Raw genomic sequence first — 17,302 nt, forward strand, 5'->3', positions numbered from 1 at the left:
TCAGGGGGCCAGGATAGACTCCTGTTTTAGTTTGAGAAGCAGAATAAAATTTTAGACTGAGGAACAATGAAAATGATTGGTTGGCCTAGATCTGAAATAGGCAACAGAGCAGTCTAAATTGGCTGAGTTATACCTTTTTGTCCATCTGTGTTCTTTAAGGTCCTTAATAGTTCCGGATTGAAAGGAAAATAAAATGAATTAACTCGGGTGTGGAATGGGTATCAATTTATCCAATAGTCTAACTTTCAAATAGGTATCTGGAATTTAAATAAAAATTGTTAAATGATAACAAAATGTCTTTGAATATAGTAGTTGAAAATCAGGTACATACTCAGACTTAAGACTGGAACAGGGTCAGATAATGTACTTATCATACAACCAGGGTACATGAACCCAACGTATAATTCACATGACAAAGACACAAATAGAGAATTTTTTTTTTAGATTAGATTCCCTACAGTGTGGAAACAGGCCCTTTGGCCCAAGAAGTCCACACCGACCCGCGGAAGAGCAACCCACCCAGACCCATTCCCCTATATTCACCCTGACTAATGCACCTAACACTACGGGCAATTTGGCATGGCCAATTCATCTAACCTGCACATCTTTGTGACTGTGGGAGGAAACTGGAGCACCCAGAGGAAACCCACGCAGACACTGGGAGAATATGCAAACTCCACACAGACAATTGCCCGAGGCGGGAATTGAACCGGCGCTGTGAGGCAACAGTGCTAACCACTGAGCCACCATGCCTCCCCTGAGTTATATGGGAAATGTATTGAAAGCATCAAGTACATTATTAGATCATAAAACCACAATACATGGGAGTAGAAATAGGCCATTCAATCTACCAAATCTATTCAATGACTCAACTCTATTTTCCAGTCTTTTCCCCATAACCCTCGATTTCTGCATTTTCCATTTGTATAGTATCATCAGCTGAGGCTTTGAGGTAGCTTGATAATATTTAATGCAGCAGTTTCCAAACAGTGTGTCACAATCTCCAAAGGGATCAGCAGAAAAAGCATGCAGAGTTGCAAGCTCATTCTCCTCTGACACAGCAAAAGTGAGTCTGGAGTGGAGAACTCTGAAAGGACAAACACTGGATACACAAGATTCAGCCCAAAGCACCCTTTAGAAAACACTCCTACATTGCAGGCCCCAGAAGTTTGTGATTTGGCAGGCAAGGCCACTCAGTTACTGAGTGCAGGAAAACTAGGAGGTCATACAGTTCAATCAGAAATATGGTGGCTTCAAACTATATTTCTATTCTTGTCTACCTGTTGTACAGATTTCTTATGCTGGGTTGGCGATTCTGCTTTGTAGGCACTCTGAACTGAAGCAAAAGAGGTCTGCAGCAGCAAAGTGGATGTTATAGTGTACTGAGGCTCGAAGAGTGCACTGTTGCTATAGCCCCACAATGCATGATCACAACATAAAATAAAAATATATTTTCCAGTTATCAAGATGTCAAATTAGATACCTTAGCTGGATCAGGTTTTAAATAAAACCATGTTTCTGAGTAAATTCAAATTATTGGTTTATTATTGAAACAAAACTTGTGTGATAAAGATTTAATAAATGGTCATCATACACAGTAATATAAAAGCATAAATGTTTATCTCTTCACATAACCGCAAAATACACACATAAACACAGACTTACAGACATGCTTCAGGAAAAAAGAGCTTAAAATGGATTTCTCTGCAGAATTAAACACTTTAGCCAAAGGGTTGAAGGCAAAAGGATAAAGTATAGTGTATTCCAAAGTTTGTCATTCTAATGTTCTAGTGTATAGGATTGGGTCACCAAACATGCATGGTTGTTTTTGGAACACCGCAAACACAGTTTGCTCAGGAAATACAATACTGCATTGTGAAGTTCCTTCAATCACTCTTCCAGCACAAAAAATATACTTCACTCTGAATTCAACAAAAAGATTTTCTTTTCAGAAATGGGAGAAATCAGTTTGACACCCCTTCCTTGCAAACTCCATGTTCTCAAACAGATTTCACATACCAGTCCAGTCAATGTTCAAAACAGCCCTCCAGCAGGAATCTATGGCAAAGCAATAGATGTCACCAATAAAATGATTTCTAAGAAGCCTTACTAAACAACATTTTCAATGTCCACAGTGACATTTTAATGATCTCTTTTAAAGAAACCATACTAAGTATTTCTAAAAATTTGAAAAATTAAAAAAAATATTTTTCCACAACATTCAGAACTTAAGAGCTCCAAGAAATATTAACCATGAAGCATTGGTAACACTGAAAATTAGGCTGAACACTACATGTCTACACTGGGTTCAAGGAAAGACAGGAGAGGAAAAGGCTGATTACTGCACGTGACTCTAAATGCACAATGTGGTTAACTCTCAACTGCTCTCTGGACAATCGATACTGGCCTGGCCAACAATACCCACGTCCTGTGAATGAATAATAATCATATATGTGTCTGGGGAAACGTGGCTAATTAATGAATATATTAAGAAAGAGGCTGCGTTTATGGAGGTGCTGATGTTGATTCACATGAGGTGGACTTTTGAAATTAACACAAGCTGGGCAAGCTGCTTAGACTAGCAACCACTGAAATCTTTGTACCAGCTTAATATTCTCAGTTTAAAATGCTGCATTGGGGCAAAAAGAAAATTGATACAACTTGCCCCCACATTTGCACCAGTCTACCAAGCCACAGCATAAAGGCTGGATTTCTACAAAGACTACTTCTTCTTACCCAGAGACAACAAATCAAATGGCACCGGCTGCAGGAAAGGATACTTGCCCCTTGGCATCTTGCCCACTTCCACAGGAAATCTGCAATTCTACCCAGCCCTCATTTCGGTTGGTTAACAGCCACCAGTACTGTTCACTGATTGGCTTCTATGCACACCTTCTGTGCACACCACAGGTATAGGCACGAACTTAAAGCCAATTCTACTTGATTTTGGGACATAGCTCTATTACACTTCAATTGAGAGAACATTATAAACCTGGAGTTTAGACCATTTTGATTGGAATAGATGGTCAGTACAGCGATATAATTCTCCTATTTTCACCTCTTTCATCCATGCTGACCAGATGTAATGGTCACAGTTGCAAAGCTAGGGTATCTAGGATTGTGTCCATTTAGAAAAACATTTTAAATTTAAGCTTCAGTCCCACAGTCCTGGCACAATGTTTGGTTCATTGGATTACCAAGGATACATGGATTAAAGGAGACATGTGAAACCCTGATGATCTACAAAGCACAAATCACGTTGCTTGCAGGTATGCTTGATCATTCAATGTAGCAGTGTGTGTCATTCCAAGACCATTGATTATGACATCTTAACTCCAGAGCCAACCGAAGAGATAAGGATAGAAAGGGCAAAGTACAGGCTGCTAAACTGTCCCATTTGGAATAGCTGTGTGGAACTGGAGAACACTGATAGTACTCTTGGTCTGAACAGCACCATGCAGGTGAATAGCGCGTTCGAGGTCACTAGTGCAACCAGGGTAGGTGCTCATGCCACTCATTTGGTTTGTTGAAGGTATTACAAAGTTGAGATTTTATTACTAACTACAGATAATAATCTGTGCAAAGAGCATTTGATGTACTATACTACATATCTCATCATGGTACGAAAAACATAGCCTTTAATTTCTCTTTTATTAGCAGGTGAACAAGACGGGCTGCACAGATAGCACTTGGCAGAAACAGTTGCAGAATCTGATGGATAGATTGAGTTAAAGAAGGAAGTCTTCTTGCAGAAGATGGAGACCTGAACTCTGATCTTCAGAAGGCCACAAGCATGAACCATCCATGATCCTTCAGTTCAGAATGCACTAGCTGCAGAATCTCTATTAGCACCTCCAGCAGCAACTCCAGAGCTCCATACAGTGTTTTTTATTGCATGAATCATTGATTGCTACTTTGATTTCTTGCTTCAGACCAGAATGCAGCATTTGGGTGGGAGGAGAATAAACGTTTTGTTTGTCTCCTGCTCAAGCACAACCTCCACAGTCCATATTCGACAACCACTGACCAATTTGGTGCAGACAGCCATGGACAATATGTCCCCAATGATTGGCACAAGCAGAGACTCCAACACCTGAGCCAGGACCCTTATAATCCAATTGGTGAGATGGTAATAATTCTCACTCACATTACACTAAGTATTGATTCATAAAGCATCTTTAGGATGAAATAGGTGAGCTAAGAATAGTATTCTCTCTGTGGTCGTTCAGCTCCAAAGCATATCATCTGTGTGCATGTGCTCTTTATGAACAAAGTCTGCATCAATTCCAGACTTCTGAACTGGAAAACTAATTTGCCTTTTTCCCTCAATAGGTGATCTGCAGAGTGACATGCAGATAGCAGAATGGTAAGGGGAGACTGCTTGGAGACAACTCAATATGTGCAAAGAACCTGGCTGCTGCTTTATGAGCTGCAAGATATTAAAGGACAAAAATCTTTCTCAATCAATATGTAGATGGCCCTACTAGGTAGACAGGTGGTGAAGAAGATATTTGGAAGGCTTGCCTTCATCAATCAGACTACTGAGTACAGGAGTTGGGACGTCATGTTAAGGCTGTATAAGACATTGGTAAAGCCACATTTGAAATGCTGCATACAATTCTGGTTGCGAATATTGTAGGACGGATGTTATTGAACTGTAGAGGACGCAAAAAAAGATTTATAAGCATGTTACTGGGACTGGAGGGTTTGAGTTATAAGGAGAGTTAACTTACTAAGAAACTGACCATGCACATTGATAAAATTAAGTAGTTCAATGGCCTAATGATTTAAATAAGGTAACTCACTGATGGTGATATTTGGTTATAAACCTGTTTTCAGGAAAATGATTAAAACTATTCTTAAATGTATTAAAACATATATTTTCATGAGGGTAAAGAAACGTAATTATCTTTTATTATGCTGCAGATTCCCAAACATGACTTAGTTGTTTTGCTTGCCACACCATTAGGATAGCAAAGCATGTTATGTGAATTTAAATAAACTGTATTTGTCAAGGGTACACAGCTATGTCATATCCCAATCCCCTCTGGAATGGAACTATTGAGTTTCACAATTATCTTAAATGATTCATTCAAACAGAAAACTTATTTTAGAACTCCATCTACATTGACGACGGTCTTCTAAAAGGGCGAATGTGAAATCTTTTACATCGCTTTCAAATCTCCAAATGACATCTCGCAACCCTCATTTGCAAGTTCTTTAAGTATTGTATCTTTTCCTTTGGCCCCACGTAAGACTTTTTTTTGTTTTACATGCCCTCTTTCCTTTCGCTCCACGAGTAGTGGCAAAATCTATCACTTCTCTTGTCATGGTTTGTAACTATTACCTTCAACCATCCCACTCCAGCACTCCTCTATCCTCTACGTTTTCGAAGCCTATCATTGCGAGCAAGGTTTTGGTTACCTTCCTTTTTTATTTAATCATATCTCCGTATAAATTTCTCTATCTATTTTACTTATTTCTCCTCCCCTCAGCAATGTTTCTTTGAACTCAAAAGGTGGGAAGGAATGGGAAGCGAGGATCATTGTTATTAATTAGCCCGGGCAAGGGTACTGAGTGAATGAGCTAAGATATGTGCCGAAAACTTTTGGGAATTAAGAATTTGAAAGTCAATATGCATTCTTACCTAACAGGGCAACTCCTCCGAGGTACGGATGGAGTGAGGTGACAAGTCATGTTTTTCGTTCTGGTTTCTGCCTTAATTGGCACTCCGGTTTTCAACTGCTTGCATTGGAGACCGCAACATTACAGCTTGGTGGTTGCCTGAGCTACTGTGGGTCGGAGGTTAAAGCATAATAACAATATTTAATCAAAAACAACACTGTTTTAATGACAAGTATTGGACAATGAATGGCCCTGGTGGAATATTCCAATACAAATGTTTATTTGAAATAACAAATATTTAATACTTTCTCGGTTAATATGCATAATGCTTAAGCACATGGTGTAAAGGGATCATATTTACTGATGGGGGATTAATTTAGCAATCTGGCTAAAGCAAACCACAATTTAAGTCAGAGCCAAAAATTGTCGCCATGGTACAGGGATGACTCACGAGGAGTTTACAGCTCGCTCCCGAGCTCAATTCCGTTAAGTAAACCATGATATCCATTTCCCACGCCTCCTGCATTATAAATATCGGACTGTGGTTGAGGCAAATTCCATTTGCAACCATGAGCGGTGTGAGGGAGAAAAGGTGAAGAGAAATGCAATTAACGCAGTGCATGGCCTGGAATATGAAAGGAATTGAAGTGGTCCACTACACAGCAGCATCTTACCAGGCTCGACTAACTACCTTCTCCTTATTTAGACGCTACGCGCGCGTAACTCTAACCGGATGCTGCAGCGGGCGCGAGAGAGCGCGTGCCTTTATTTGGAATAAAGCGGGAGGACGAGTGGTGGTTCGCGCGCCCTCAAGCTGTCAATCGTTTGGACGGTTACGGAGCGCGAGGACGAGCAGGGCTGCGGCTGCTTGCGAGCCCACGACCTGGAGGAAGGCAGCGTGTGGGAAACATTCAACCCTACCCCCACCCCCCCCCCAATCCGTCTCCCCTCCTTTTTATTATAGCCAGATCACCACAAGACCACAGACAAAACACGGCAGGTAAATATGGAAGCGTTTTGTATTAAGTTTTGTTTTTGTTTCGAAAAGTGAACGGTAAACCCTCCCTCCACCTAAAATAAAAGATTTGATATGCGCGATCCGGGGACAATCAGAGCTTGCTTGTTGATGCAGCGTTCGGTTTTATCTTCCCATTCAACCATCTGCATTTTCCTTAATCTTTTTCCAAAATAAGGATTACCAAGAGGCAAGTGTGAGCGTTGACATTGTAATTTTCAAATGTGAAGGCCTTGTAACGGATTAAAACAATAGTTTGACACAACATTGTATTTTGAGATGGAGCTGTCACATGCTTTCAACAATTTTTAAAATCAAATTTCGGGTTCCTGTAATTAGAACGTAACAAATCATGCACGCAGCACTAAGATGATTCTTAGCAGATAGCTAAAGGCTTTGTCTGTGGTGAACTGATAGTGTAAATTTGAAAAAATGCAAATCTGGTACCTTTAACAAAGGTTGCATTTATTATTTTTCTTTCCGAGCTATTAAACTGTGCAGAAATACAAGAATGCTTTTAACATGATGAGATGGAATGGGAACGACCTTTTGAATTACAGCTCCTGAGTTGAGGGCTTGTAAGAGGTGGTCTCTGCTGTTTGGAAGCTTTTGAGAGTCTCAGGGATGACTACCTCGATACATTTCTTTATGACAGTTTGCACTTAAAGGGTGTATTCTCTTGGGAAGCTTAAGTGGGCCATTGCATGTTTCAGGAGACTAATTAGCCAGAAAGTGACAAGCTGTTTGCTTTTCATCTAACTGAATGCTGATGCCATTTGTCTGAAATCAATTTTCCAGTAATTTCCCAAGACTTTAAATATTCTTAGGAATACTGAATGCACTTTTGCCTTTGTGAAAAATTGTATCACATGCTTATTCCAGTTTTGAGGATATTGCAAAACCTAATTCTGCAGAATGAAGATGTCCACAGTTGCCAAATTCCTTCTGTTTGACAAATTTCATTTTTAAAATTTCAAACATATTCCACTTAGAATTGGTTGTTTTTTTTTAAAGTTTACATTAAGTTGGGTTTGCAATATTGATTTGATTTAAAGAGGTTTAATTTATATTTCTGGAATGTAACATAGATATTTTCAGTTTACAGGGAGACCATTTGCCTTATGATGTCTTTTTCACCCTTCCTGAACGAGCTACGCAAATAGCCCTATTCCTCTGCCAGTTTCCCATACCCTTTTGAATTTAAAGTTTTGAGATTTGTACTTGCCCCCCTCTAAAATGCTATACTGGATATTTTCTTCCATTAGTTTCAGGCAATACTTTTTAATGTTCTAATAATCATACCCTCTTTCTTTGTTCTGTTGGCAGTGATACATTTACAGCTCGCTAACCAATGGAAATACTGTTTTCCCTCGTTCTGAACAGCACGTATAATATTGAACACCTATCAAATCACCTTTTAAATTTCAAAACTATGTAGGGAAATGCATTTCTCTGGGCCAACAGCAAAATGCTGTGGATACTGGTAATCTGAAATAAAATCAAAATGCTGGAAATACTCAGCAGCTTTGACAATGTCAGTGAACAGTTAGTACGCAGGTACAACAAATAAATAGAAGGCAAATGATCAAGTGGACTCTATGTATCGTGCCCCTGAAACATTAGCATGATTGCAAATGGCTCAAACATCATTCACAGTCAACATTTGAAATTTCTGGAGTGTAGCTAATAAAGCACCTAACAAATTGCACCATACCTATTTAAACCAAATCAGAAGTATAAAATTAAAGTGCTTTTTCTGACTGGTTTAGGTTTGAATTTTTAAAAATGAAATTGTCAAACTATAGTAGGAATTTGGCAACTGTGGACCTCTTGATTCCATAGAATTAGGTTTGTTCCTTGAAATATTCTCAAAGCTGGAATGTGATGCAATAAATAGCAACACTGAAAAATTGTAAGCAAAATGAAATATAAAGGTGAGGAAAGTTTACTGTAGTTGTACTGGGCCTTGTTGAAGCTGCATCTGGTGTACTCTAAGCAGTTTGGGCTCCTTATTTGAAGAAAATTTAATTGCATATGAACCAGTTCAGTTCACTTAACTTATTCCTGAAATGAAGGAATTATGCAGAAAGATTGAACATGTAGGGCATGGTCTCATTGGCATTTAGAAGAATGAAATGTTACCCTATTGAAATGTAGTTAAGATCTTAAACAAACTTGAAAGGGTTGGTATTGGAAGGTGTTTCCTCTCCTGAGGGAGAATAAAAGTAGCTGTTTAAGAAGGAGGACTCTCACTTTTAAGACAAAGGAGAATAGAATTTTTCTGTCTGGATTGTTAGTCTATGGAATTCTCTTCCCCCCCCAAGAAAGATGTTGAAGTTGGGCCTTTTGAATTTGTTTAAAAATGAGTTGTAAATATTCTTTAATAGACAAGGGAGTTAAAGGGAGCAGAAAGGACCATGGATTTGAAACTACTACCTGATCAATCCTGAACTTGTTGACTGGCAGAGCAGGCTTGAAAGGCCTATCAACTAACCAACAGCTTCTCCTCCTAAGTCCTATTGTCCTTTTTGAGAGAAATTGGGTGAACGTTAATTTTTTTTGTCAGAATTATTCAGCATTTACAATACTGTAGTTCCTACTTATAATTCTGTAGTCTTTCCATGGTTTTGACAAATTTCCTAATGTTCCTAATTTCCTAACCATGACAGCATTCACTCCAGTAAGTTCACTATTTTCTTGGGTGGTGAAGTGGTGCATGAGGAGTGATGAATAGGAGGTGGAGAGGCCAGATGAGTTGAATGGCAGTCCCCATACTTTGAACATTAGAAATTGAAATTCCTAATTTTGCAATAAAGTTAGTAAATCTTTGGAAAGTACATACCAACTATTGTATTCCCATCCTCATGAAATTCTGGACGAACTGTAGTTTGTTGTGGATGATATATCCAAGTATATAGCCATTCGTAGTCTCGCCATGTTCCACTAGCCTCATGTGCAATATCCTTCGACTTAACCCAAGATCAGTATCTCCCCTGAATACTTGATAGTGAAGACTAATTTTTAAACTGTGGTGCACCTCTCACTGGCCATTCTCATTTTAGACAAAGAGATGCCTCTGCTTGAGCTTTAAGGGCTTTAATAAGATTTTTAAAATATTTTTACGTAATCTCAAATCCCCAGTAAATGGTGTAATTCAAAATGTGAAATCTTGTCACTACGTATTCTAGATGAGAGTCTCCAAGCCAATTTATTGTCTTTGTGGATCATCATAGGTGTATACAATGAAGTCTTAGGTCACTTGTAAAGATAAATCAATATATCCACATTAGTTTTCATGTACTTCAAGTAGTTGATGTTCATGTAGGTTTTATGGATTTTAGTTTGAGGTATTGTTTAAAGAATAGACTTTCACGAAATAAGCGCAAACAGGACCAAATTGCACATCCTTTCAGGATTTAAAGGTCATGTGACTAAAGGGTTGTAGTTTGCAAAACCCTAACCTATCCCCTTTTTTAAAGCCAATTAGAATGTGGTTTTGTAAACAAAGTGACTGCTGGAACGTTCAAAAAAGATGATTTATAATGAACATGTTACTCATTTTGGGTAGGTACAAGAAAATATTTGTGACCTATTTGTTTGAATTGACCATTTAAGCTTTGGACTGTATGTACCTTAGTTTTCCTTCATGATTCTCCATGTTAGGATGAAGGGTAATCTATATACCGTAAATAGCTACAGTAAATAAAATGTATAACAGATCATAGATTATGTATACTTTTCAAGTACTGCAGTTCCTTCTGTTTTTGGGTCACTTGGAGTGACAGATGTGGTGGTGAGCTTACTGCATCTAGGTGTACCACCATATGAGTCTGCTGTTGGCAGAAACACATGGCTGGAGACTGCTCATCCTTTTTGCATTTAAATTAATGACTCTGGTGAATTGTCACGAGCACAGATTTGCTTGATATTAACCTGTTTTAAGCAATGTATGATGAAAACACAATATTTTAACACAACAAATTAAGACCATTGTTTTAATTTTGAATATATTAATTTATTAGCTTGCTTTCTAGAAATATGTTGTACATATATTACTTTTTTGACTAATGTTGCCATTCAGGCAATAAATTCACATTCAATTTATCTGATGGCTCTGTACTCAAATGCTTCCTTCTAAATTAACAGTCTCAAACATATTAAATTTAATGTTTGATTTCTGGATTTGTAATGAAAGGAGTGCTGTAAATGGAGATGAAAATTGAGCAGTCAAATAACTGAATTGCCTTTTTAAGTAGTTAGTGCAGTCTGGTACTAAATTTGGGTCAGATGGGATGTCATGATTTCAAGTTGTGTAGGGGCACAATCAGTATCTGATGCAGTACCAGGCCAGTTGCCATGGGAATAGAATGAATGAGGAAAGAAAATCAGTGTACCTGGTGCATGTAGTCATAATTTTTACAGTATCTTGCCAATATATTGTGAACGTAGAATTGGCAAAGTTTCTTAAAGATAAAATGCTGCAAATATACTTTTTTATAAAACAGTTTGAAACAGATTGCAAATCTGGAGTTGTGTTTTTTGTGTTATGGCTCATCATTCATATGTCAGTAATCCTTTGAGACACATTCATGGTTTTATTACTTTCATAGTTATATCCTCAGGTCACATGCTATCTCATGTTCTAACTTATTTGAATCACTCAAAGCAAATCCCTCTGTCTAACCTAATGGTGTAATGTTTACTCAGGGACTTGTATGCCTGAGGATTGTCATGTTTAATTGTAATAAACGATTGTTGGATTCTTCTGTACCAAGATGTCCAGGGATGTGTAGGTTGTATGGATTGGCCATTGTAAATATGGGATTACAGGGATAGTTTGGGGGTCTGTGTGTCTGGAAGGGTTGTTGCAGACTTGAAGGGCTGAATGGTCTCTTTCTGCACTACAGAGATTCTGAAATTCTACAAGATATGCATAGCTTCCTTGCGTTACAGAAAATACAGTAATACTTGTTAACAGGTAAAGCACCCTATTAGACACAAGCTTACACGATGCACTATTCTTTGAAGGAGTTACTGGGGGAAAATCTTAACTTATGTTTATGTAAAATGGGAGTCAGCCCTTTTTTGTAAATATTTTTGAGAAAAAAGATTACATTTTTTACAAAATTACAAAATCACTACAAATCAGTATAACAACCATATAATATAACAACAATAACAGTAAACAAACCACTATTTTACTCCATAAACAACTGAGGAGAGAGGAAAAAAAACCTACAAAAACTACCATTCAATAGATAACTAAAAAAAACTAAAACCAAGTTAAACCATGGTAAATTAAATTACATTCAATTATCACACTTAGTGCAATCCCACCAAAGCTCCTCACCATCCGAAGCATCAGTAGGCATATCCGTATTTGTTTGGGATTCTTCCTCCCAGGAGCCCCCGGACTGCCAGACTACACAAAGGCCCTGACCAATATCGTCCACATAATTCAGAAAGAACCGCCATGTTCTATTAACAGTTCCGTTTTCTGGTGCACCATACTCGTAAGGAAGTCCAGGGGGATGTGCTCCATAACTAATCCACACCACCCTGAGAGTCCCAGGGGATTCTCTGACACATTACAATGTTCTTCCTCACACAAAATGAAAGAATATTACAGTTTCTTCCCATGCGTGTCCAAAGAAGGGAGATTTGGCAAGCCCAAAAGGGGAGAAACCAGATCCACCTTAACCTCGGTTCCCAAGACCCCTTCCAAAACACTCGCTATGGCATCCCAATATCTACGAAGCTTGTGCCATGACCACAAGCAATGAGTAAGAGTGCCAACAGCTGTTTTACATTTGGAGCACAATGGGGACGCTCCTGTCTTAGATTTTGCAAGCCGATCTGGTGCCAGATGAGCCTTGTGGAGTACCTTCAATTGCATAGCCTGCGTTCTGTTATGAATCAAAATCTTCTTTACGTTCTCCCAAATATCTACCCATGCCTCTGACGAGACTTCCACCCCCAATTCTTGAGTCCAGATTCCGCACAGCAGCTCAATGTCTTTTGAAACATTGCCTCCTAATAAGTGATGGAGGGTGCTGACCAAGAAAGTGCTCATAGACCGAAGCACTCTCCTCTCTATATCCGACTTAAAGGGACTAATCATCAATGTAGTCTTTTTCTGTATAAAGTCCCTAATGTGAAAATAACGAGAGGTCCCTCATAGATGGCTCATATTTCTGACTCAGCTGCTCGAAAAACATCATGACCTCCCCGTCAAATAAATTCTCAAACAGGAGACTCCTCTAGACTCACAGAGTTTCAAGCCAGAGTCCATCAACCGTGGCTGGAATCCTAACATTCCTACTATGGGAGTGAAAGGGGAAGTTTTTTGTAAGTTGCCCTCACCTTGTCGCATCATTCTCTAGGCTTTAACCCTGTTCAGGACAATCTGATTTCTGCAATGGTCCATAACAGTCCTTATCTTGTCCGTGAACAACAAATTGATGAGGGGACATTTTTCCTGGAAGGCCTCTATGTCTAACCAGATTAACCGCGGGTACTGGCAAGCCCAGTCAGCCACATAGGACAGTAAGGAACTCTATTGATATTTCTTAGAATCCGGGAAATCCAAACCTCCCATCCCCTGCGGAAGCTGCAATTTAGCAAGCTTAATAAGAGGCTGCTTATGATGCCAGATGAAAGGTCCAAGCCAACTGTAAAGCCTCTGTAGTGCCTGCCTAGGCAGCATCAAAGGGAGCATTCTCATGGGATATAATAAGTGAGGAAGAACATTCATTTTGACCAGAGCTATCGGCAGATCATCCCAGAGCCAAAGATCCTGTCTGATCTTCTCTAGCAACTGCGCAAAGTTAGCTTTATACGATTGATCGAAAACAGGAGTGATAAAAATGTCTAAATACAAGAAACCTTCCAGTGACCACCTGAAAGGGAAATGGGTTCCACCCCAAAGATCCATATTCTAGTAAGGCCCCCCACAGGCATAACTTCCGACTTCATAAAATTAATTTTATACCCCGAAAACGAGCTAAATAGATTAATCGCTTGTATCAAACGGGGCACAGATGTAATCGGATCAGTTAGAAAGAGAAGAATATCATCTGCGTAAAGAATGATCTTATGCCCACCTGATCCTACCTCCAGGGCAGTTATGTTGGAGTCCCTCCAGATAGCCTCTGCCAACGGCTCAATCACCAATGTAAGTAATAATGAGAGAGGGCACCCTTGTCGGCTGTCTCTGCTGATATTAAAATTGTCCGACCGTATACCATTAGCATACGCTGCTTTCAGATCGCTATGTGTGATCCAGGTGGATCACACTGCTACCCACCTGGCAAAAACCCCTCCAAGGTCAAACCGTTCTAGTACATGTAAGTGATATGGTCACTCCACTCCATTCTCTGCATCCAGGCAGACTACCAAGTCCAGAATCGACCCTTGCTGGCATACCTGGACCATGTTTAATACTCTTCTAATGTTATTGGTAGACCTACAACCCTTAATAAAATTTGTTTGGTCCTCCTTTACAATGAAGGACAAAACTCTCTCCAACCTCAATGCCAGCATTTTCACCAATTTTAAAATCCACGTTCAGTAATGATATGGGCCTGTATGAAGTGCGATCCTCTGGGGCTTTCTCTTTCTTAACAATAAGATAAATATTTGCTTCTCTGAGAGGAATGGGAGACAGTCCAGACTGTACAAGTAGTTGTACATATCCGACAGTGGCCCAGCCAGCCTGTCTATAAACCCCTTGTAAAACTCACTGTGAAATCCGTCTGAGCCAGGCGCTTTATCTCTCTGGAACTGCTTCCTGTATTTCTGGGATTGTCAGAGGGGCATTCAGAAAAGACGTCTGCTCTGAAGTTACACCTGGAAGGTCCAGGGTCTTTAAAAATGACTCTATCTTCGCCAATCTGTCCTCACTGCCCTCCGACCGGTACAGGTCAAAGTAGAACTTCCTAAACGCTGCATTAATCTTTTTGGCATTGCAAGTAAGAGTACCCGCACTCTCTCCTAATGGATGTGATAGATTGGGGGACATTATTCTTTCTGGCTAGGTGTGCTATATATCTACCTGGTTTATCACCATACTGAAATAACCTCTGTTTCACAAAAGAGGTTTCCTTCTTTGCTGTCTGGGTGAGTGCAGCATTCAAGGTAGTCCTGAGGGCTGTAATTCACCGCAGTTTGGCTACAGGTAGTCTGTCAAAGTTTGCTGTCTCAGCTACCTTCAGGTGAGCCTCATGCAAACGCTGCTGCTCTCCCCTTTGCCGCTTCCAGGTTGCCGAGTAAGAAATAATCAAACCCTGTGCATAGGCCTTGGCAGTGTCCCAGAGCACTGGTTGATTATTGGCCGTAACCAAATTATTGTTCCGGAAGATTCCCATGAAAAATACTCTACAAACTTGCAATCCTTCAAGAGGAAATGATCCATGCACCAGTGCTGTGAGCCTGCCCCATTACCACCGGCCTTGACCTCCATGTACATTGCTGCATGATCGGAGATGGCTATGTTCCCGATTTCAGTGCAAGACCGCACTGAATTCAAAAAGGTGGATGGGGCAAAAAAAAATGTCAATCGTAGTATAGCACTTATGTGGCTTAGAGAAAAAAGTGAAATCCCTACCTTCGAGGTGAAGACATCGCCACACATCCACCAACCCCAGCTCCCTGTTCAGGTCCACCAACTGCCTAGATTATGGGGACATATCCGCAAGGTCCTTAGGCATCCTGTCCACTTCGGGGTCAATAAGTCAATTAAAGTCTTCCCCTATAATTGTATGACATGCCCCAAGGGCCATCAACCTAGAAATCGCATCCGTTAAAAATTTGAGGGTATGTGCCGGGGGGCAATATACATTCAAAATCCCATACTCCTCTCCATGATTAAAGCAACCACTCTACACAGCCTTTGATCTGACCAAGGCTTTTGACTTAATTGAGAAGTGCTATGGAAGACCCAGTCAAAGGCCAGCTGGCCAGCAAATAATCTCCAAGTCCTCCAAACAAGATGTCAGCGACAGTCCTCTCTGATGATAATGTGATAGAAGCATAGGTGTGGACATGGTCTACAGGATGGACCAGAAAATATTTCAAGCTTAATCAATTTGAAATCCAAGAAGAAATCTACACTAACCTTGCTTGTGGAACTTCAGTATGCAGATGACAATGTCATCTCTGCTTCTTGGAAGAGAACCATCAAGCCTTGCTTAATGCCTTCACAGAAGCATACCAAAGAATTGGTCTCAGCCTCAACCTCAAGACTCAAATCCTTTAAAAACCTGTCCTGGGTCAGGTTCTGGATTAGTGGTGCTGGAAGAGCACAGCAGTTCAGGCAGCATCCAAGGAGCAGCGAAATCGACGTTTCAGGCAAAAGCCCTTCATCTTTTATTCCTGATGAAGGGCTTTTGCCCGAAACAACATAGATTTCGCTGCTCCTTGGATGCCCTCCTGAACTGCTGTGCTGTTCCAGCACCACTAATCCAGAATCTGGTTTCCAGCATCTGCAGTCATTGTTTTTACCTGGGTCGGGTTCTAGTCTATCCCCCCAAACACAGCTTCTCAAGAAAGAGAAATCTTCTTTCTCTCATCTAAGGCTGATATCGATACAGAAATTCAATATCACTTCTCATCTTCAATGACTGACCGACCTGTGATATCCAGGCTGATACCAAGATCCTTGTATGTGAGGCAGTCATCCTTCCGACTCTTCTAGATGGTTCTGCAACTTGGACTATGCCTAGAAACTCTTGAGGTACCATCAACATGGTTTGAAACAGATTCTGTGCAGGATCTAAATCGGTGTGTTTATTGATGGAGTTCTGGTTAGAATGCCATGCCTCTAAGAATTCTCATGTGTGTCTTTGTTTTGCCTGTACTAGGGTGTGAATTGTCCCAGTCAAAGCGGTGTCCTTTTTTGTCTGTACGTATGGAAACTGGTGATAGTGGATCGTGTATTTTGGTGGCTAGTTGGTGTTCGTGTATACTGGACGTGAAACAAAGACACACATGAGAATTCTTAGAGGCATGGCATTCTAACCAGAACGCCATCAATAAACAGACATCGATTTATATCCTATTTACCTTCCCTTGGGGGAAAAAAAAGAAAAGACATCACCCACCTTAGGAAACCAGGGCCGACTATAGAGAGGTGGGACATACCACCAGCAATTCACTGGAGACAGTCTCACTGATGTTATCTAGTATGGTGACGAAATGTCTGAAAACAAATCTTCCAGCTCAGTGAGCTAAATTCCATACTTATCAACCTCAGCTACAAATCTTCTCAAAAATCACTAACTCCCTGAAGAAATGTAACATAAATATCAATGCATGACATATCTTCATTCAGAAGAAACTAACTTGGAGGTAACTTATGTATGAAGGAATGGCAAGTAGTGGTATGGGAAAGAACAAGAAAGGCATACAAATTATCTCAAGGTCAAGGACAACTTCCACCTTCCAGAAGAACCTGCCTAATGCTCAGTTGGAGAAGTGGTTCAAGGATCAGGGTCATCAGCCACACAAAGACTCTCAGAATCCATGACCAGTGATATGGAATTTTTTGGGTGGACAGTATTCTCATTAACAAGTGTTCACCAATGACATTTAACTGCACTAGCCATTTGTATGTTGGGGCAGAAGAGTAGGTCAAAGGCTGGGGATAAAAACAAAAGAAGGGGC

The 17,302-nt window shown here is 40.1% G+C and overlaps 1 protein-coding gene and 1 long non-coding RNA gene across 2 annotated transcripts in view; one reads left to right on the forward strand and one right to left on the reverse strand.

The window, feature by feature from the left end:
• Window positions 1-1,574: 1,574 nt before the first annotated feature.
• LOC122564365 lies at window positions 1,575-6,355 on the reverse strand. Its single transcript, XR_006315896.1, has 3 exons — window positions 6,300-6,355; window positions 5,648-5,792; window positions 1,575-2,058 (listed from the first exon to the last, which is right to left on the reverse strand). It is a non-coding gene; the product is annotated as an uncharacterized LOC122564365 (long non-coding RNA).
• The window catches only part of cap2 (cyclase associated actin cytoskeleton regulatory protein 2), a 236,921-nt gene continuing 225,819 nt past the window's right edge, over window positions 6,201-17,302 (forward strand). The window contains exon 1 of the mRNA XM_043719122.1: window positions 6,201-6,625. Within this exon, the coding sequence (XP_043575057.1) occupies window positions 6,228-6,625 (398 nt within the window). The 5' untranslated portion in view covers window positions 6,201-6,227. The remainder of the gene's footprint in view (window positions 6,626-17,302) is intronic.

The sequence above is a fragment of the Chiloscyllium plagiosum genome, chromosome 29 (assembly GCF_004010195.1).
Source record: "Chiloscyllium plagiosum isolate BGI_BamShark_2017 chromosome 29, ASM401019v2, whole genome shotgun sequence".
NCBI classification, from domain to species: Eukaryota; Metazoa; Chordata; class Chondrichthyes; order Orectolobiformes; family Hemiscylliidae; genus Chiloscyllium; species Chiloscyllium plagiosum.